The sequence below is a fragment of the Heliconius melpomene genome, chromosome 8 (genome assembly GCF_056956725.1).
Source record: "Heliconius melpomene rosina isolate 202511_hmr_F chromosome 8, ASM5695672v1, whole genome shotgun sequence".
NCBI classification, from domain to species: domain Eukaryota; kingdom Metazoa; phylum Arthropoda; class Insecta; order Lepidoptera; family Nymphalidae; genus Heliconius; species Heliconius melpomene.
In genome coordinates this window covers 4,827,873-4,850,527 of record NC_140396.1, presented here as the reverse complement: position 1 = coordinate 4,850,527, position 22,655 = coordinate 4,827,873, and the positions used below count along the sequence as shown (strand labels likewise).

Below are 22,655 nucleotides of genomic sequence, written 5' to 3'. Positions count from 1 at the left end.
CACATCTATCTAAAGCACTTTGTAATGTATCGTACATGTCGTATAAATTTGATGATAATAATGATAGTCTTTTTTCTTTTTTTCAATCTGTATTAAAGTTTATACTTTAATATAAGTTGAAATTGAAAAAAAGAAAAAAAAAATAAATAATACAGTAACTTAAAAATTGTATAAGAAATTATTACAATAACTTTTATTTCGTACATTCAGACTAAGACTTGGTGATTCCATCATGCAATGGAAGCTAAATATTTTATTACATATTGTGTAGAAATTTGCTGCCATGGATACTAAGTGATAACAAAAGCTATACGAATATATTTATTGAACGCTAGTAGTTAATGATGACTGCAAAACGTTATGCATCGCTGTAGTGTATTTAAAAATTCTTGTCTCAATGTTCCAATTGATCCTTTAAGTAAAATGCCTAAAACTGCTTATGAACGTAATGAAACAAATTTAACAGAGCAATGTTCTATGGAATCACTAACATCCTGTTCAATATTTGATGTAGACGTGGATGCTGAAAAATTAAAAGACTTCTACAAAAGCATTCCGGATTATCGTGATATAAATCATTTAACTGAAGGTGAATTCTATAAAACGTTAAAAATATTAAGAGAAAAGAAAAGATTAATGCTTGGTCTCGCAGTCGAACATGATAACATTTATAACATTAATAATGATAAATTATATGACAAGCTAGAAAAAGATCTTAGCGTAAAGAAAAATATGAAAATACGCAGAAAAAAAAATAAAGAAGACGGCAATATTGATAAAAGAGATATTGATGTAGGAAGTATTAGGAGCCTGTCAAAAGAAACAATTAAAATACCTGTTAGCAAATTTGAATTCAATGATGGTGCTAAGCAAATAAAAGAAAATAAGAAGAAAGAAGTTATAATAGACAATACGGAAAATAATTTGACTGTGAAAACTTCTAAGCTGGAGCGACCAAAAAGAAATCATTCAGCATGTTCAATATCGTGGCATGATGATAAAGTTGATAATAAAAACGAAATTGATAAGAAATTTCAACAGTATTTTGAAACAAACAAATCTTTAAACGATGAAGAAATTTATAAAACGCAAAGTATGCCATCCAGTCCTCTAAGAACGCAAAGACTTGGATCTATTCCACGACGACGTCGAAAAAGTATAACAATACCGAAACCTTTTAAAATGACAGAAAGGTAATTTTTAAATAATTTATTATGGTCCTAGGGTTGGTATGAATGATGTTGTCATTATGAGAAACAAACAAATTTTTAATGTATACAGGCGTCCCTCGTATAACACGTTACTTGTACAACACGGTTTCGATATTACACGGTCCAAGAATTGCGACTAATATAACACGGTTTCGATACTACACGATGCAAGAAATGATATTAGTATAACACGATTTTGAAAAATATGCATTTTAAATTTGAACTTTTTTTTCGTTCAATAAGCTGTTTCTACTTGTTTTATACTATGTAATTATTATTATTAGTCTTTGAATATATTTTATTGTTGTATTTTTTAATTATTGTATTTCATCATAAAATAGAATTTAATTTATTTTTCTTAATAAAAACTTCAAGGTAACTTCCTTTTTCATTTATGTAGTATTTGGAACGAAATTTCAGCTATCATAAAATTTTACACCTTAAGATTTGGTTTCGATATAACACGGTACGCATTGCCTTTATTTGTATGATTTCAAAGTCTCGTATAACACGGTTTCGATATAACACGAGACAAGGTCTCGATACTACACGGTGTACAGTATGGTATACCTGGTTTCGTATAACACGGTTTCGATATAGCACGGTACGAATTAACCGTGTTATACGAGGGATGCCTGTATTTATATTTATTAATAAATTTATATTATTTTGTAAAAATTTTAATATTAAAATCATAAATCTTATTGTTCAAAATATTATTTGTTCCAAGGGTTCTCTTTTATCATCAATAGGGAATGTTGTATCGTTTCGAGTTTGAATTTTAACTGGGATCTGTTACAACTGGAACTCATAACAATCAAGTACCTTCTTAATTGAACTCTATTATGCTATGAGGGCAAACATTTTTACCACTAATCAGAAGAAATTGTATTCAGGGCTGGCAATTTTTTTTATAGTGTTCTTTGTTTCGTAAGATGTATTAAACGTTATTTTAATATCCATAAGGCTTATATAAAATTCTGATACACTAGTCTGTTACTTTTTACTAAGGGTAGGGCCTTTCTAAATGATCCCCGAAGGATAATTTTTATCTTTGCAACCATTATCTCAGGAGAAACATAATATAACCTTTTTTAACGATCGTAAATAAAAATAGAAGCCTAAAAAATTATGGTTGAAAAAGAGTGATCCTTCGAAAATACCTTTCTAATTCTCTTCTTTATACTTTTAATTTTAACAGAGATGAGGAAAATATTATAGTAAGTGAACTTCGAAGTATACAAAAGTCATTTTCTGATGATTTACTTCATCAAAAAGTAGAGAAAAAGAAATTTCGAGCAAAACCTGTGCCTATAGAGTCTCGTATCCCATTATATGACAAAATTTTGGAAGATCAAGCTATGAGGTATGTGATATGTTGTATTCTGTACATTGCAGGGGAGGGACCGGGAACCTAGTGATAAGAAACTCCGTTCCCATTAAGACACTTCCGTTCCCCATTTTCTGTCGAATTCGTCGAGTGGTAAAGTTCAAGGCCGCATTTTGTTAAAAATTTAATTTCCGCTAGTGGGACTCGAACCCACTACCTGCCGCGTTTACAGTCACACGATTGTGTCTCTGCGTCACGACTGGCCTCAAAAAAACAAATAATTATTTCCTTTTATTTTTACATATCAGGTAGGCAAACCATAAGTATGTAGGTATCTACTAAAGGTTTACTGCTCTACTCATTATCTAGGACTTTGAGACTATATTAATTACGCTTGTAGTGGAAAACAGATGACTTGCGGAATTCCAATAGACACAATTCGTCGTTGAGTTTCATCACTCGGCAAAAACGGACAATGACTCAAGCAAATATTTCAAGATGTTGCTAGGTTTTCTTGACTAATAGAAACATTTACAATGCAGTTATTTTTTTACTACATACATCCCTACAAACTTATGTTAAGAATCTAATTATTATTATTTCAGACGGGCGATTTCAAAAATAAACAGCGAAGCAGAATTAAGGGCTCAAATGAAGCCTTTCAGTTTTACGAAGAGAGAAGAATCTGGTGCTATATGTGATAGAGCAGCTAATATTATGTCTAAGCCTAAGAAAAAGAAACGTTTTAAAGCGCGACCTGTACCTAAAAATCTATTTACTAATTATTTCTACGATAGGATTAAGGAAGACAATTACTTTCGGTTAGGTTAAATTAATTTGTGACCCGTATCCTAACCTAGTGTTAAGATACTCTGTTCTCTACTATCTGCCGAAGTCTGGAAGCATTGCGTGTTCAGTGGCAGAACTCCACGCCGCGCTTTGCCTCGACACTAGAGCGAAGAAATGGAAATATGAACGTAAATAAATATTTCACTTCCTGGATTGGGGATCGAACCCACAACCGTCGCTTTTCAGTCACTCTCTTGTGCTGCTGCGCCATGACGGCCTTTATAAATATTTAAGAGAGATAAAATGATTCCTCATCTCAAAGATTTTTATTATGTCTCTCTCCAGTAGTATTAAATATTAAATAATTATCAATTTTGTTAATCAGATAAAATACTTATATACCTGTATTTATTTATAGTTCTATGAATCGTCGTATCCGTGCTGAAGAAATGTTGCGCTGGTCGAACTTTCCCGCCACTATGGCTTTGCGAGATCGAAGCCGACTTTCAACTCCAGCAGCTCACAGCGATTTACCAATCGATCCTTCTGTATCTTCAGATAGGCAGAGATCCACAAGTCCAGTAAAAGGAAGGAAAACAAAGAACATGAAAGATGATTTTGTCACTACAAGTCCTCAACCGTTTCATTTTAACACCGCGGAAAGAGCGTCTAAAAAGGTTTCTATTAAGTATTTCGATATCTATTAAAATAGTTTTTAAATTGATTTCAAAATAATTTTGTAGTAGCGAAAAATATAAATAAATTTTGATATTGATCTTTTATAGATGAATGATATATCAAAAAGAGTTTACCGAGAATCTAAAAGCAGTGTTAGTGAAAATAGCAGCTTGCAAAAAAACATGGCCGTCGATAAAAGTCAGGCTTATTCTGCACTAGATTTAAAAACCATTGCTGCGGGAAGGTCCAATTTAGCAGCATTATTGAGAGCGGAAACTGTTAGACAGAAATTTGACTTGGAGGCAGCAAAGCGGTTATCTGAACAGCGAAGAAAAACTGAACATCGTCACCGGGATCGCTTATTACGATCTAATCCAGCTTGGCATATGGTTAAAAATAAGTAAGTTTATAAAGATTAAATGGTTTACTTTTTGTTGCTTTATTTTATGTTGTAAAATTACTGTGTAATAAATTCAATGTGTGAATATAGAGTGACTAGATGCATTTTCATTTAATTTAAATTATATTTTATTCTAGTATATTATGATTTTAGTCATGAGGAAGACATAGCGATAAGATTACAAACAAGACGTGACGAAGAAAGAATGAGACGAGAAGAATTTCTTCATGAAATGGAGCTAATGTACGGTAGAGTACAGAGGCAACCGATGTTGTTCGAGAGGTATTATGCGCCGAGGTCTGGCGCTACCACTGTAGATTCTATACAGCTATCCCCGAGAAAGAGCCCAACTAAGAAAAGGAATATAAAAAAATTACATCTTCCACCAAGTCCAATGTCTTCTGAATGCCGCGAGGATTTGCTGAAGTGTTTAGATAAAATCCAACATAAGAAGTTGGGCCGGTCAGATTTATATGAAGATAATGACAGCTTAGCGGAAGTTTAAATTTATTATTATAATATGGTAAATGGTATGGTAAACATCGTATATGTACACGTAGGAAATATGTATAGAATAAAAAACCATAACATATTGTGTAATTATTTTCCAATTAAGTATAGCAGTTGTTTTCTCTAGTTTTGGTTTAAAAGTAGAAAATTCAACATCTTTCTGGATCCGAAGACAATGTAAAAGTATCATTTGTAATGCTTAACTAACAATGGGACTTAAAATATATATGCGTTTTTACATACCAATTGTGATGTTCTGTTCTTTTTTTAAAAATATTTATATATGCGTTTTTACATACCAATTGTGGTGTTCTGTTCTTTTTTTTAAAAAATATTTATATAATATGCGTTTTTACATACCGACTGTGGTATTCTGTTCTATTTTCGACATGGTGGCTGTTGTTAAAATTCTACTTAATAAAATACTTGTTTCTAAATGAGGAAAGAAGTAAGAATCGTGTGCAAACCAAATTATGTGTTTTATTTACTTGTTAAACTCATATTATTTTTATACGGAATAAAACACATATACTTACATGTGATAACAATTAAATATTTGTAAGTGTAATCGTATGTGCTTATATACCTATAGAAAAATAGGCGTTGTGAGATAAGGCTCCAACAGGTGCAGGTTCATGTTCCGCTACGTTCAAATTTCCATGCCTTTTCCAAATAATTTTGATTAAACAATTTAGTGACAAGGAGATTAACACACGTGTGTGTAAATTATAAACCAGGACAATCTCACATTATTAATTATTTTATTAAATAAAACAAAATTAGTATATTAAATTTATATAATACATCAATAATATCAGTTATATTCTAATACATCTAGTTATATTCTAAATAATACTGTTTACTGACTATGCAAGTACCTACGCACTCATGATTTCAGGTTATATTATTTTAATTCTAAAGAATATCAACAAATATAACTACTTATATATACATAATTTTAACCACGTTACACATTTGCAGTTGTTTTCATTGAATCTTGATTAGGTTAGGTTACAAAGACAAATAATATTAAATCTTAGAAAAAGCTACTACCGGCTTACAAACTTTTGCAAGAAAAGGCGACGAGAAACTCAAATTAAGTTTTTAGACATTTATGACAATAGCTCATTCATTATCTTCCTGCATGAGCATCGACAGCATATTTTTTTTTAATTTAAAGTAACATTGCAATAACATTTTTTTATCTTTTTTGTATCTTTTTCCTTAACTGTAAATTATTCAAGAAATAAGTTCGTTTTTATAGTAGAATTTTACTTTTCATACTTTCTTTGTGTTATTCTAAATATACTGACTTCAAAATTAAAAACTTTTTGAATTCAAAATTAAAAGATAGCATGCTTATTATCAGCTTCACGCTGGATCCCACATACACCAGGGTAGGCAGGGGGAATATAGTGTTAAAACACTCCTTTCCCCACTGTCTGCCGAATTCTGAAGGCATAGCGTGTTGAGTTGCAGATATTTTCGAAGATAAGTCAAGTTGCGACTTAATCTTAAGAATGCCATGTACTCGTATAAATAACAAGGGAATTCTTAAAATAAAAACCACAGCTAAAACCTTTCTTTCACTAAGAAGATGAGAAATCAGCGCCACAATGACGATAGACCGATTGCATTCTGTCACCCCATTCAATTATTTTATAGAAATGTTATTAAATACTGAACTTCATTATATACTAATATCTTATTTACAATTCATTTCTAACAATACTTTGTATCCAATCCATATAAACAGAAACTTTCGTGTATATGCTAGGTTTACCTTCACTTCCGCACCTTCTAGGACCAAAGCTAGTAATTCCGAATAAATACCAATTCGTTTGGTAATCTTCCTCCACCACTTTCATAAGTGGTCCTCCTGAATCACCTGAACAAGAATCTCTTCCGTCCATCCCTCCCGCACATATAACTCTATCAAATAGGGATTTTTCATATGTTTTATATATGTTGCGACATATTTCTGAAGAAACACCATTTAAGCTTATTTTACGCTTTAGTGTAGATGGCATTCCTGAAATCAAAATTAAAATTGAAATTAAAATTGAAATCAAATTAAATATTATATTCTAGCCTTTATTAATTGTAAGTGCATATAAAAAATATGAAAAGAACTGCCACTAACCAAATTCCGTGATTCCCCAACCTGTTGTCCAATAAGGAACACTCTGCGCATATTCTTGCATTTTAATATAGTCTGTGTCCGGTAAGCAAATTGGAGATATAAATTCTGTAAATTAAAAAATATAAAAATATTATTGAAAATTCATAATCATAATATGTATTTAATTATTTATTTATATTTACCTGTAAATTTAACAGGTTCCTTTAATTTAATTAAACCTATATCCGCCGACATCACGACTTTTATATTGGAGTTATCTTTATATGTAAAAATTTTTTCAATTTCAATATCAACAGGCTTTTCAGAGCAATAATTATTTTGACAATCACGTTCAGTATCTTCATCCCATTCCCCTAACCGTACGCTCACACTGTAAATAATATATGAAATATTATTATCATCATCATCATCATCATCATCATCATCATCATATGAAATATTATTATAAATACTATCAATAACAACAAAAAAATACCGAAAGATTATTTTTTAACCTGTTCTACCTACATAGATAGGTGTTTTTTTATCGAATTATTTTTAAATGAAATAGGACCAGTGAATTTCGCTATCAACATGGCCATACGCCTTGCATCTCGTATTACGTTTTATTTTTGTGTATCTGTATTTTTATAAAGTTGACAATAATTATAACAAAAGTATAATTAATTTCGATCGATTTATAATCAATTTTAATTTGGAGCATGTAGTAATGAATAAGCTGGTAATATTGTGAACTAAACATCTATTATTAATACGAAAAAGAATTAAATTAACTTACGGCTTTCCTTTGCCTTGCATCAAACAATGGGCGGCAGTAACAAGGTACCGATCGGTAATAAGAGAAGCTCCACAAAGAAAGACCATTTTCCTATCTAAAATAAATAATAAAAATATGATCTCGGTTGACCTTCGAAAACAGAGTATCAACGATACTGGAGGAAAGTCACGTAAAAAACATGAGGATCCCCTGGAGGGCAGTGGACAAGGTGAAAGAGGTATGCAGAGACCGTAGAGTTTGGCACTCCGTTCTCTCTGACTACCCCGCCAGGAATAAAGCAGTGAACCTAAGTTAAGCTTAAGTTAAGTTAATAAATAATAAATGAAATTAAAACAGCCAATTAAAATAAAATCATTCCGCATCCAGAAGGGTAAGCAGAGGGAACCTAGTTTTAAACACTATTAAATATTTAGATTAGATAAATTGGCAAATTATATCGCGTAATACGAGTACATACCACTTTCATACAAGAGGCGTCCAAGCCAAGGAAATTCATCGATTTCAGCTATTGATCCACCAACGATTCTGTCGCTCCCTTTCTCTAGGCCACAAATGGTTTTGTTCGGAAAAGGATTTAAATTAATCTTGTATGTTTCCGCCAGTTTATTCTCCTTTATAATATAGGGATTTGTAGTAGAAGTGTCAGTTGGAAATGTTATTTTATCAACATCATTGTCAGTGGTTTTATTATATTTATACGTTTCAGTTTCGATAGTTCTAAATTCATTGAAAGAGTCTGATGATGATGATGGACAGCATACCTGCAAGTGGGTAGTTAAAGTTAATCAACAAATAAAATAAACATTAATTTTTGTAAGTGACAACACCAGAAAAGCAGTGGCGTAGCTAGGAGGGGGGGGGGGTCTTGGGCGGTCATCAAAAGGAAAAGGGGCATCAAAGTCGACGATTACTTTGTTTTTCTTTGTTTTTTTAGACTTTAGACCATTTTAAAGGGCATCAAGTCCCCTAAGCCGCACCGGGCATCAAAAGAAAAGGCATCATAGTCGACGATCACGTTTTTTTTTTAGAACTCATCAAAGTCGACGATCATGTTTTTTTTTAGAACTCATCAAAGTCGACGATCACTTTTTTTTTTAGACCTTAGACCATTTTAAAGGGCATCAAATCTCCTAAGCCGCACCGGGCAGCAAACACCCTAGCTACGCCACTGCAGAAAAGTGATGATATAAGAAAATATTTCTGAAAAATAATATATATACCTTCGGACGGTCTCCTTCATGCTTACAATACATGTCTTGCAATAGATTGATCTTGTTTTCGTGTATATAACGAATGACTGTAGGGCACGAAGTAGCGAAAACGCAATTAGTGCCATATGGACACTTAGAATTCGTGGGAGCTGAAACTAAATATATTTTTTTTGTAAATTTCATTTTCATTTATCATTGAGGTATAGGAGGATAAATAATGCTTTAATTCAAAATTTTCAATATAAAGTTAACTAACTAAGGCCGTCGTGGCGCAGCGGCACAAGGGTGTGACTGTAACGCAACGGTTGTGGGTTCGATTCCCACTCGAGGAAGTGAAATATTTATTTACGTTTATACTTGCTCTGTTATCGAGGGAAAGCGCGGCGTTGAGTTCTGCCACTCAATAAGAAATGACTCCAGAATTCGGTAGAAAAACGGGGAACAGAGTGTGTTAACCCTGCTGTGTGCGGGATACAGCGTGAAGCTGATTTAATTTATTTTTTAAAATTTTAACTAACGATTTTTCTTGTTTGTTTAGCTTCACACTGTATCCCGCACATTAGGGTATACAAAGCGCCGAGGTAACCTAGTGGTAAGACACTATGTTCTTAATAATATAGTTAAAATTACCTTTTTAAAACAATTACTTATAGGAAAAAAAATTAAACCTTTCTTTTGTATATCACAAGAATATTACAATTAATAATTACAAACAATGTTGAAAGAAACCACAATATTTTTTTTTAAAATTATCAATACAAGTAAGCAAAAAAGATGTTTGACTTGAAAATTGTATATTACTTTTAAATACTTAACTTTACCTTAAAAACAATGAAGACAGAACGGGAAAATCAACTTTAAAGCATTGAAATTAAATACAAATACACTTACATGACCTGCTTAAGAAAGTCGCGATGATCAGAAAGTACGATACGTATAAAACCATCATATTCATATTTGAAATATTATATATATGTTTATTTTTATTTAAAATTGTAACATAAATAATAAACAAACTGTAGATTTTATTTAATTTAAATATTTAAACACACAAACTACCGTTCCAAGGCTACTCTGTACGATTACTGAGTAATGCTTGTTCGCTACATATATATATATGTATGTATATATGCTAAACTCGACGTAATGACATCGTCATAGCGCTTTGTTTTTATTGAGCATAATACATGCTGGTTCCGTTTTGATAGGGTTTTTTTTATTTTAGGTCAGGGTAGATGTGAATCCCGTGAAGTTATTTGACCCGCGTCCTTTTGGATTATTAGAAAAAGAAATTATAATTTTTAATGGACGAATAAAAAGTATTTTTCTCGTCATTATTTTTTTCTAATTTTTAGTTTTTTTATAAATTAACAGTAAATTAAATTCATATTTTAAGAATAAATTAAAAACTCGACTTCAGTAATCGATACTTTAAGGAAATAATCAAAGATATTAAAAAAAATATAAAGTTTAAAACAATTTTTTTTTTCAGCTACACGCTGTATCCCGCATGTAACAGGGTAAGCAGGGAGCTTAGTGTTAAGACACTTCGTTCTCCATTTTCCGCCGTATTTTGTAGGCATTGCGTGTTGAGTGGCAGAACTCACCGCCGCCCTTTTATCTCGACTCCAGAACAGAGAAAATAAAATATCAAATCAAATCAAATCAGCTTCACGCTATATCCCGTTCACAGCAGGGTTGGCAGAGGGAACCTAGTATTAACACACTCCCCCTCCTCCCTTGGTTCCCCACCAAAATATTAAATACATATTTCGAATGGGAATCGAACTCACAATCTGTCGCGTTTTTAGTCTCACGTTAGAGTCCCTGCGCTACGACTGGCCTTAATGATTATGAGAAAAAAAAATGAAATATATATGAAATCGCAAAATACAATAAAAAGGGAAAATTTCCAGTGCTCGATATTAAAACCCCATTCATACGTCTGTCTCTGTAGCTAATAATAGAATGGGACTGGGAATATCAGAATGGTATCTGGTAATCTTGTAATAAGATAAAAAATTATATTATTTTATTGTATTCATTAACTTCTCAATGAAATAATAATTTTAATTTACTAGGTGTTATTAATATAATTTCAAATGGAGAGAATGATTAGGTTACAAAGGTTCATTCATTTTTCTTTACAGAAGTTATAGAAGTTGTTAAAAATTATCATTAGGAAATAGAACCTCCTTTTTTTCGACATTCAACATCGGATGATCAAACATTTGAAGCGATTCGGGTATATTTTTATTTGCTCGTACCTTTACTTTCGGAAAAAAAAATAACATTTTAATATTTTTAATTTTTATACCACACTTAGGATTAAAATATTTATTTAGAAAATGTATTTAAACCCCGCTACGTTCAAATATTTCACCTAAATAATGCCAATCGTAAATTTTCAATTATTTTATATTTATAAATTATAATTTTTTTGTTATTATTTTAGAGAATAGAGGATTTTTTAACCATAGCAACGTCGAAGGAAATTGTGTAAAGAGAACCAATTTGGTCACAAATCATTAACTTCTTCCTTCCGTCTCCCTGTGTTGTACGCGGTAAAATTCATCGACTCATTTATTTTAAGTATTCGGCAAATGTGATGAATTTTAATCTAAATATTGTTACAATGACACATTAGGATTTTAAATAATTTACATCCTTATAAATGTTGACAATATTCGGGTTGGGATCAACCAGAAATTTGAAAATTCATCTGGATTTATCGACCATATTGGATTAACAACAATATAATATTATGTCATTTAATTTTCATTAGAAAACTTAATCGGCTAACACGGTAATAATTGAATATTTATCTAAATTTGGTCAAGCAGAGAGAGAGGACCTACACGTGGGTCGCAACTCCCAAGCATTACTCAGAGCTTCTCACCCTGCAACGTGATGGGTCCAATATTTGCAAGGCAATATATTTGCATTTGATCCATGGAATACTAGGATTTTTTTTCCAAAATTAAATTAAAACATTCTCCTTAACTTACGAAATAATTAAGGTGTTATAAGCGCGATCCCCACTCGAGGAAATATGAAATATTTATTTAAATTTGAGCGTTGACTTAACACGCAAGGCTTCCGTTTCCTTGGCGGAAAGTGAGGAACAGAGTGTCTTGACACTAGGTTCCTTCGGCCTACTATGCCTTGTGCGGGATAAAGCGTGAAGCTGACTTTAATTTAATTTAACATTGGTTGCACGGTTGACGTGTCGTTAGCTGTAGATAGATGACTGGGCAGATTTAATTTTAGGAATATTAACTTTCCGAGTGAAGAATGAGCTAAATTATAGAAAACTCAACCGTCGAGCGTACTTTACTTCTGCCTATCTACTTTACTTCTGTTTTGACCAATGGTTTGCTTTTTGGTGTCCTAGGGCTGTTATTACCAGGAATATTTTTTTTTATAAATCATGCAAATTCATATTTACGACGGTGCTTTTTTTAAATAAGAATATTCTCGTTATCCTGGTTATTTCCAAAGAATATCAGGTTTGTTGCTATAAAAATATTACATTGTCATCGGAAGAGCATATGTGTAAATTTAAAAACTTATCGGAACCCTTAAAGTGAGTCAACATAAGATTATTTTTATTATATTAATTGATAAAATAAGTAAAGTTTTTAAGTATTACGTACATATTTCTTGAATGAATATCTTTAGCACTTTAAGTATTAATATTTTCGAGAACTAAGTGTCATCTACGATAATACCTGTTATGAAAATTATTCACCTTATTACGTTACATCATATATTTAAACGATTACTGTATTCGGTGAGTCATTAAATAAATTTGGCATACACAGTAAAGATAACTAGGTGTATAATTTTTCACCTGTAAAATATCTTCCTAAAAAAAAAAAATAGATTTGTTTATTTTATTAAATATAAAAAAAATATTTTTTGTAAGCAGTTATAAGCAGAACGTTATTGAAGGGGCTAATCTTAATTAAAAATTCAGGCATTATTTTTCAATTCGACCTGGTATCTATTAATATAAAAGGACATGTTCCCACTGACTGAGGTAAGACGCACGCACAGCCGTAACCGCTGTGCGTAGAAACGTTAAATTTGGATAGATGTTTACTTTCGTAATCTGGACATCCACTAAGAAGGGATTTTGAAAAAATTTAACCTTAAAGGGATGAAATAGGGGTTGAAAGATTGTATGGATTTTTTTTAAATCAGCACCGATTTTTATAAAATTTAAAATTCAGACTCATAAAAATATTTAATTGAACACGTGTTACACGATTTTTAGAATTCATTCCCCTAAGGGTGCAAATAAGGAGTTGAAAGTTTGTATGACAAAATTATTAAATCGCCACAGATTTTTATAAAATTTAAAATTTAGACTTTTAAAAACATTTCAGTGAACACGTGTTTCATGATTTATTAAAATTCACCTCTAAGTGTGTAAATAAGCAGGCGAAGCTAAGTGCGTCCGCTAGTCTATTATATTTGAAGAAAAAATCAGCTTCACGCTGTATCCCGCACACAGCAGTGTTTACACACTCCGTTTCCCACCTTTGCCGAATTCTGGAGGCATTACGTGTTCAGATGCGGAACTCAACGACGCGTGAAGTAATTAAAATATAAATATATGAGAATAATATGAGAAATCTACGGCTTACTAAGGAGGCAGAGCTGACTAAGAACGACAGATATTTCGCAAAACATTACGCAGCGCGAACAGAGAAAAGTATGAAGTTTTTTTGACAATACGACGAGGATAAAGAAAAATATATTTAAGAGACTTTTGTTAGTTTTTATTTTGTTGACTATTTTATTTTTGTTCTTTAAACAGAAAACAGAAGATATTTAAGAGAGAGAGAGTTTTCAGATGGTAAAAGGAATAAGTAGATGTAGTAAAATAAATATATAAGTATTTGTAAGTTTTTAATTACAGATTACGTGACAATGCTATCTAATATCCATTCTAAAAAATGTGGGACGGATGTGTACACTCCTGGTTTTCTTACGCCACATATGGTGGGGCCAAATGACACCACACCCATCATGAATGTTTTCGGTCCATCTGGTGTGTCGAAAATCTGTATAAAAAATAATAATTGGAACTATTAAAATTTCTACTCTGTTCAGGATTTATTTATATATAAATAACTGTAGGGATAGGAAATCTTTTACTGAACTCTAAAGATTTTTTTTGAGCAGAATTCAGGAGGCATTGCGCTTAATGGCACGCTTTGCCTCCACACCAGAGCGAAGAACATAAAATTTAATATTTCATTTCCTCAGGTGGGAATCGAACCCACAACCGTCGTGCTTGTAGTCACATGCCTGTACTCCTGCGCCACTACTGGCCACAATAGTTATGAATTCAACTTAAATTTAAGGATACAGTTGCAAGTTTTTTACTTTCCCCAATGTGCTAGATGTAAGGTCCTTTCACCTTCTAACACGTAACATGGTTTAAATTGAGAAAAGAATAAATGATCACTATATTCTCTCTGGCTGCCCTGCATAACGCGAGAAATGCGCTAACATAAAAAACATTTAGAAATAAGTACCTTCATTAATGGGCCTCCTGAATCACCACCGCAAGCATCTTTTTGTTTCTGTGCACCAGCACATATTTCAGATTCCAGCACAGCAAATCCTCTTGTGAAAGAGTGACATAACTCAGCATCCACTACAGGTACCTTAAATATTAAAAACGCAATTTCGATTGTAATGCGATAAGTAAATCAACTAAGTATTAATAGTATTTATTCAAATAGTAATACTAATATTTCTACTGAATTACAAGAATTCTAATCTGTTTATGCTAATATTGTGTCGGTTTCTCTGTGATGTAAAAAACAATATCAACGAGGAAAAATGTTTTAATTTTTTATATAAATTTTAAAATTAGCATTTTAATTTTATCATTGTTGTAATGTTTTATAATAATATCTAAATAATAAAAAAATATTTATTTTTATCATTAACAAAGAGGAAATGAGGAATACTACGAATTCCTAATGATTAGAGATGATTATAATAACACCACCATAGAAGGCCAGTAGTGGCGCAGAGGCAGACGCGTGTGACTGTAAACGGGATAGGTTGTAGGTTCGATTTCTATTCGAGAGAACGAAATATTTAAGGCAAAACACGGCGTTGAGTTCCGCCACTCAACATGCAATGCCTCCAAAATTCGACGGAAAGTAGCGGAGTGTCTTAGCACTAGGCTCTCTCCGTCTACCCAGCTGCATTCAGCTAAATAACATTATCACATCATTAACGAACGGATATTGTAACTGTGTTATCAACTATTTTTTCCCACGGGAACGGAAATTTGACGTTTTACAGCAAAACTAGGGAAGACAGAGATTTGAACTGTATGCTGTAGAAGTACAGGCGCAAGATATAAACAGGGTTATCCTTCTATAGTCTATTAAAACATCTCGGTCTGTTTAGAGTTATATTACGAGTATGTTCTTTTTTGCTAAGTATGTCAAAGACATAGAAGAGGAAGGAGACGAGAAGAAGGGAGGACATAGAGAGAAAGAGTTTCTTAACGTTAACTTCTCTTTGCTTCCCTGCTGTAAAATTTTGCCGATTTTGCCAAAATTGGTGCCGCTAGAGAAAGAAGCTCGTGAGCCCTAATGCACATTTGACGAGGCCTTAAACTTGGACTGATGTCGCACTTGGACATCATCATCCATACAACCGACGAACTTGTTAGTATAAAAGAATAACTTAGCAAAGAAATTAAATAACAATGCTTCGTTCCTTTGCTTAGCTATTAAAGTTAATTCGTTTAATTTTAAATTAAACTCTTAAGCCGAATTAATCGCTTATATGTATTTTTTTTACATTTGTGGAAACCTAACGTTTCGAGCACTTTGCAGTAGTCAGTGGACTAAAGTAGAATTCGCCTGTCATAATTATTATACCGCGTACTCTCCTGGATTCTTACAAAATGAGGTGATTGTATTATGCTAGATAATATATAAGACTTTGAAGTTATTAGGAGTTGGTCCCAGATGAAAAAAAAATGGAAACATCTTCTCTATTGTACATATTTCAATAGTCTCGCGAGCATGGGCAAAGGAAGGGGGGAGAGCCGGGTGGGCCGTGCCCTACCCAGAACAGATACGCTAATGAGCTGTAGCGAGAATATGAGGTTTATCAAACTTGATGTAATGGTTGGGTTTAACTGCTGTGCCCCACGCACCGCTGACACCGACAAATGCCCATTTGTGTTGTGTTCCACATCTCTGATGGCATGAGCGTACGGGTCACCTAATCTAATAGTAAGCGATCACCGCCGCCCACGACCCTGGGTAACACCAAAGGAGCTATAGGTGTGTTGCCAGCCTTTAAGGGGGGAAATAAAAATCGCGAAACTAAAAGATATATAAATTAACATAATATATAGGGTAGGTAATGCATACTGGTTTAACCCGACCGAATAAATGAAACGATTAACGAGTTTATCGTATCACGCAAGTTTTATCTTCGCTTCCACTATATAGTGTATTTTTTTACTTACGTAAAGTTATTGTGCACATTATTACTTGTGGCGCAGGGGTCAAAGTGTGACTGTAAGCCGACTGGTTGTCGGTTCAACCCCTACTCGAGGGGATGAAATATTTATTTAAATTTATATTTCCATTTCTTTGCTTTGGTATCGAGGCAAAAGCTCGGCGTTGAAATCTGCCACTCAACACGCAATGCCCCAAAATTCGGCAGAAAGTTCTGCCTACTCTGCTGTGCTGATTTTGATTTTATTTTAATTAAAAAATCTGTTTTATTTATGTAGGTAGTACTAGTTTAATTACCGCAACAAATTGTAAAATTCTGGCACGTTCTTCTGTGGTCATGTTCATCTTTCCCCAGCCAGCCACCATCAACAGTTCTCCTAAACTTAGACTTTGCAATTGTTCCGCACGTGGTAAGCAAATCGGTAATACATAATCTAAAACACATTTTCTTTATAGAAACAATAATATCTACAAAGATAAAAGACCATTCAATTATTAATATATGATGAAAATATTTTCAAAATATCCATCGATTTAAGGAAACCGAATCCATATGTGCTTGAGAGTGAGAGCACTTTAAACAACAATGCTAATTAAATTAAAATTAAATTAAATCAGCTTCACGCTATATCCCGCACACAGCAAGGTAGGCGGCAGAGGGAATCTAGTGTTAAAACACTCCGGTCCCCACTTTCTTCCCATGAAAAACATATTATGCCAAAATACTGTATCTAAATAAGGTTTAAGTTAAGGGTTGTAGTTAAAAATATCAACATCAGCTTTGCTCATATTTGACAAGCTAATTTATATATATAAAATCGAAAGGTCATTCACTCATCACGATATCTCAGAAACTACAAGTGCTAGGAATCTCAAATTTTGCATAGGAGTTACTTATAGGACGTAGGTGCTCGCTAAGACGGGAATTTGCAATATTCGACTCCTAAGGGGTTGTTTTTGGGGTCGAAAGTTTGTATGAAACTTCGTTACTACAAATGGTAGGAGTTTCAAATTTTGCATAGACGTCATTAGGACGTAGTCATCGAGACAGAAATTAATAATAACATAGTTGACGCGGGTGAAACTGCGAGCGGGCCGCTAGTATTTTATATTTCCAGGCATTTATTTGTGAAGTAAGAAAGGGGACATTGATATATGTTAAGAGCGAGAACTCTACTTTTTCCTCATTGACATTCTTGTTTTTTAGTTTCAGTGCATTTTAAAGACATTCTGTGTTTCCTACTCCCTTTTTTGTAAAACTAAAAAAAAATTACCATTTAATTTTACTGGTGAGTCCAGTACGATAATTGCTAAGTCGTTGTGGTACGCTGGTTTATTAAAATTTGGGTGAACTTTTATTTCTCGGATTTTCTTGTCTTGTACAGGTGGTGCGCAAACGTACAGCTGACAATCGGGATTCGTCTCTGTGTCATATTCTCCTACACGAATAACTGACCTGTGAAAAATTATATTTATTATTTTTTTTAACTTCATACTTTTTTTTAATTTTAAAATTTCGTACACTCGGGGTAGGCGGAAGGAACCGGGGAATTATTAAGACAATCAGTTCCCACTAGGATATTTCCACTCTCCACTTTCCGTTAATTTCTAGAGGCATTGCGGGTTGACGCCACTCTTTTCCGCCTCCTCCACGTTACCAGAGCGAGGAAATGAAAATATTGAATATTTCAATACCTCGAGAGGGAACCTCTGTACCACGACGGATCAATATATTATGAAATTGAACTAAAAAAGATAAAAAAAACATACAAATTACTTTTAAAAGGGCATCGAAGCTTGTAAGTTCCTATAGTTTATATAAAGACGTTGCCTAACTTGGCTAGGTCATATAATGTCTAAATATTGGTATATTGTATTTTCAAAGCGATGATACAATCAATTCGAGCTTAGTTAATCAATGACGTACTGTAAATTTGTGGTGGTAAGTGGGTTTTTACAATAATGTTTCATACGTCAACAAGAAACGAGGTGTTCATTGATTACCAAGCTACGCTCATTAAGGTGTTACAGCAGAGTGTACTTTTAGTTTAAGACTAGTGAACCAGGACGCGGCTACGCCTGCTTGAACTATAAGAATATTTTCGCGTCGGTCATACTCATACTGTGCCGCCCGAAGGCTAGGTCATTTCGAATCAGTGACATCTCCTTAATTATTTATTAGAATGTTATACAGTAAACTATAATTTCAATCTAGATAAAATGCTAAAAGTGACTATTATATTTATTTTCATAATATAAGGATGAATATCAAAATGTCGCGGTAACGGTTACGTAGCGACGCGACGGTTGTTATTAACATGGCAGAATAAATTGCATGTCAAATTAGAAAGTATTTTAATTTATTAGTATATATGTGTAATGTAATGTTATAAAGTCTATAGCACTTCTGAAGAATGCAGCTTTCATACAAAACAAAAACAAAGTAAATGGGACCAGTAGATCCAGAGATCTTAGCGTTCAAACAAACAAACAAACTCTTCCGCTTTATTATATTAGTATAGATTTGTATGTTTTATCGCAGTTTTGCTTAGAAATGCGTGTAATTGATAACAGGCTTAATTACAAAGTTACGGCTTGTTCAACTAAATTATTGGTTATATCTACATCCATGGACGTCTGGCCAATCCTGGTATGACAAAAAATAATAAAGAATCAATTTCTAAGATATCAATTGTCTTTTTTTGTTGTGGCTACTGTTTTAGATTCTTACACTATCATATATATGACTTACAATTCAAAATCTTCGCCAGAAGTCTGTACGCAGTGAGCAGCTGTTATAAGATGCAGATCAGTTATAAGAGCACCACCACACATCCAGTCCAAATCTTCCTCACCTTCGACTGGAAAAGAAATAATTTTATATTTTGAAGTTATAAAACTAACAAATCATATAATGTTTAAATCTTTTCGCTTCTCCAGTTATCTGAGTATATCAAAAACTTCAGCACTTTAATACCTAACGAAGTAACTGCTACTTAATACTAATATTTATTTACTAGCGCGGCTTCGCCTGCTTAAACTATATAATTATTAATTTACTAATCTGCATTACTTTCGTTTTCTAATAATAATATGACTAAAAACAAAACCTATATTGAAAAATAAAGTTTCAACCAATGCAATAAAATAAATGTTTTATATGATAATTAGCTGTTTTGTCGAACAATATTCTTTAAAATGCTATAGCTTTTTTATTTAAAAACTGATTGAAATAAACTAAACGTTAAATGTTAAGGGAGCTTTGCCGAAATATAATAATGAATACTGTAATTAAATCCATTAAGCCGTTTTTTAGATTAGCGTGAACAAACGCACAGACAAACACAAAAGACAAAACAAAAAAAAATTAAAACAATTATTTCAGATTCTGTGTAGTATTGTTAAATACCGTAAGAATTTTTCTGACGTTTCTTCCATGTAAAGACACCGATCAGTTTCCATTTTATTATAAGTATAGACAAATCGATTAACAATTACATCCTATCCATTACAACGATAGATACAATTAATTTTCAAATTCAACGTAAATGACTCACCCGAGTATCCCAAGCGAATTAACCATGGAAATTGCCCTAGAGCTGCATTCAATCCTCCAATGATGCGATCTGATGCGCTGAACCCGCAATCTAGACTGTCCAGTTTGGTCCAGGCTGGGTGATGAGCAATTTGTGGCCAAATACTTTCTGTAAGACAAAGCTGTCTTAGTAAATTATCAAGGACTCAAAGTATGTAGGAATTGTTTATAATGTGTAATATTGAATTCGATATTTTTTTCTAAAAAAGTAAATAGATTCCAATCACTAACATTGAACTAACTGGTTATTGCATTTAATTACTGTTTTCTAGGATAGATGATGTAAAATAAAATTGGGAAAATTCAAAAGCCATACTATTAATATACAGAATTAAATTATTTAAGTATATTTTTTATAAAGCTTTTTTATTTTTCAAATGTCTAAATGTATTTTTGTAAATAGTTGATTTAAAAAAAAGTCTCGCTGAGTTTCTTGCGCCGGTTCTTTTCAGGTCTTGCGGCATTAACTGAACTGGTGGTAAATTATTTCATGTTAAAAAAATTAAGCATGTAACTTCTTATTGTGAATAAAATTATTTGATTTTGACTTTGACTTGGCCTTGTAAGTGAATTTAATTTGTGCACTTGCTATTATCCCATAATTAAACAACCATACCATACCAGGTTTCACCTAAAGTTTACAGCCCTTAAGGTCAAATGAAAATAGCTGTGTATCACACATAAGACATTCTTAGTATGTCAGACCGCAAATGTAGTGGATGAAATCAAAACGAAGATTATAGCGAAGATATAGCCCATATAGCCTTTTTTTATTATAGTGGACTATTCAACACAAATATATTATTTCAATTGGAAATAGTAGCTTCTGATAGCGTAGTCAACCTAACAAGCTTAGATACGCATACTAAATATTATATTCTTATATATATTCACATGATAACACATAAATACAGTTGTTACTGTAAAAGTTCTAATCATATCAGCATTGATAATTGTCTGGGAACCGGGAAAAATATTTAAGTACACAATTTATTAAATATTTATTCGTTTGAAATATTCCATGTTTAGTTTGTACAGGCGTGCCTATGACGCATTTGCCCCTACATTACAATGAAATAAACTCATAGAGTTCTAAAATTTATTTTTATGATAAGATCTATATATCGTTATTTATTAAATAATGAAAGATATTTAGTATAATAAAGGAAATTAGGTAGCGCATTCCGGATTTGGATCTGGAAATTGAGTAGTGCCTTAAGATTTTCATTTTGTAATTCTAATCTACAATAATCCGTTTAAGTTATATATAGCATAGACTATAGTAATATATTTTCTTCTACCTCGCACTCTATCCCGATTAGAAGGATAAGTAGAGAGTATCAAGAAACTCAGTTCTCCCCTTTTCATCCGATTTCGAGACTGGCTTAAAATCCGGTAGCATTCAAACCCATTATGTAAGGAATTGGGCATTTTGTTGAAAATGCTGAAATCCCATATGGGATACCGTAAATATAATACTTATAAAGGCATAAAAATCTATTAATTATTCAACATAACAAGATATGTGAGTACCTAATGACGTTTTTCGCGACCTCAAGGTTGCTTTCGAGGTCGTGTGCAGGTTTCTTTGCATTCCCGCAAATCACCGCAGATCCCGTTAATCCCGCACGACCGAGATCTCGATATTGAGGGATAGTACAGTTGAGAGGGAAAAAAGGCCGATAAAGCGCAGCGTACCAGATTGGGAAAATAAACATTTATTATACAATTATATAGTTGACGCTAGAAAGATTATTTTATAGTTAAGTCGTTTGAATTTATATTTAAACATAAACATATGATTAGGTTTTATTTTTTATATAACTGATTGAGATTTGTAGTTCTGGCGACACAGAATTCGGTGTAAAGTAGGAAACGGAAGGTAGGAACTGGCGTAGGGAACCTGGGAACCTACTGAACCTAGTGTTCCTTAGGCCGGGATACAGAGGGAAGCTAATTAAAATAAAATAAATTATGCAAATAATAATAATAATGTTGCTTACCGCAATTTACATTATGTACAAAAACGAAGACAAAAATAGAAAACCACTTGTATTGACACATTCTTGATAACTTATGCTATAAATAAATATATATTGCAATATTTAAAAGAAAAAGAAAATGGACGTATAAAGTACTTTTTACATTGGAATGTGCATGACTGTTGGCCGTAACGTGTCTTAAGAAGAATTAAACCAATGCGGTGAAAAATGATTGGTTCCGCTACTAGGAGTTCTAAAACTATTTAACTTAAGTAGTTCTACTCGCTTATTTTCTTTTACATGTAAAAGGTTATTTATTCAATTACATTTAATATAAAGTTTAACATTTCTACCAGTCGTGGCGTAGGTGCACTAGTGTGTGACGACTGGTAGTGGGTTCGATCCCTATTAGAAGAAATAAAATAGTTATTTAAATTTATATTTTTATTTCTTCGCTCTGGTGTCGAGACCATGCAGCGTTAAGCTCCGCCACTCAACACGGAATGTCTCTAGAATT

The 22,655-nt window shown here is 32.6% G+C and overlaps 3 protein-coding genes across 4 annotated transcripts; 1 reads left to right on the top strand and 2 right to left on the bottom strand.

Annotated features, from left to right (window-relative positions):
- Window positions 1-23: 23 nt before the first annotated feature.
- Window positions 24-6,398, top strand: LOC146536796 (uncharacterized). Of its 2 annotated transcripts, none has more exons than XM_085189539.1 (6): window positions 24-1,193; window positions 2,413-2,577; window positions 3,147-3,362; window positions 3,749-4,007; window positions 4,116-4,408; window positions 4,546-4,671. In XM_085189539.1, exons 1-6 carry the CDS (start codon window positions 361-363, stop codon window positions 4,553-4,555), a joined length of 1,776 nt encoding a protein of 591 aa, XP_085045665.1. In that variant the 5' UTR covers window positions 24-360; the 3' UTR covers window positions 4,556-4,671. The 2 variants fall into 2 exon arrangements, with proteins under 2 accessions (XP_085045665.1, XP_085045664.1); XM_085189538.1 differs by having other exon boundaries at window positions 25-1,193; window positions 4,562-6,398.
- On the bottom strand, window positions 5,702-10,153 carry LOC146536795 (CLIP domain-containing serine protease HP8-like). The gene is made up of 7 exons (XM_085189542.1): window positions 9,942-10,153; window positions 9,060-9,205; window positions 8,297-8,600; window positions 7,840-7,933; window positions 7,244-7,431; window positions 7,062-7,166; window positions 5,702-6,950 (listed from the first exon to the last, which is right to left on the bottom strand). The coding sequence occupies exons 1-7, from the start codon at window positions 10,003-10,005 to the stop codon at window positions 6,628-6,630; spliced, it is 1,224 nt and encodes a 407-aa protein (XP_085045668.1). The 5' UTR covers window positions 10,006-10,153; the 3' UTR covers window positions 5,702-6,627.
- Window positions 10,154-13,950: 3,797 nt separating this feature from the next.
- On the bottom strand, window positions 13,951-22,328 carry LOC146536794 (CLIP domain-containing serine protease HP8-like). Its single transcript, XM_085189333.1, has 7 exons — window positions 22,160-22,328; window positions 20,119-20,265; window positions 19,314-19,422; window positions 17,836-18,017; window positions 16,859-16,995; window positions 14,600-14,731; window positions 13,951-14,122 (listed from the first exon to the last, which is right to left on the bottom strand). The coding sequence occupies exons 1-7, from the start codon at window positions 22,218-22,220 to the stop codon at window positions 13,979-13,981; spliced, it is 912 nt and encodes a 303-aa protein (XP_085045459.1). The 5' UTR covers window positions 22,221-22,328; the 3' UTR covers window positions 13,951-13,978.
- Between the last annotated feature and the right edge of the window lie 327 nt (window positions 22,329-22,655).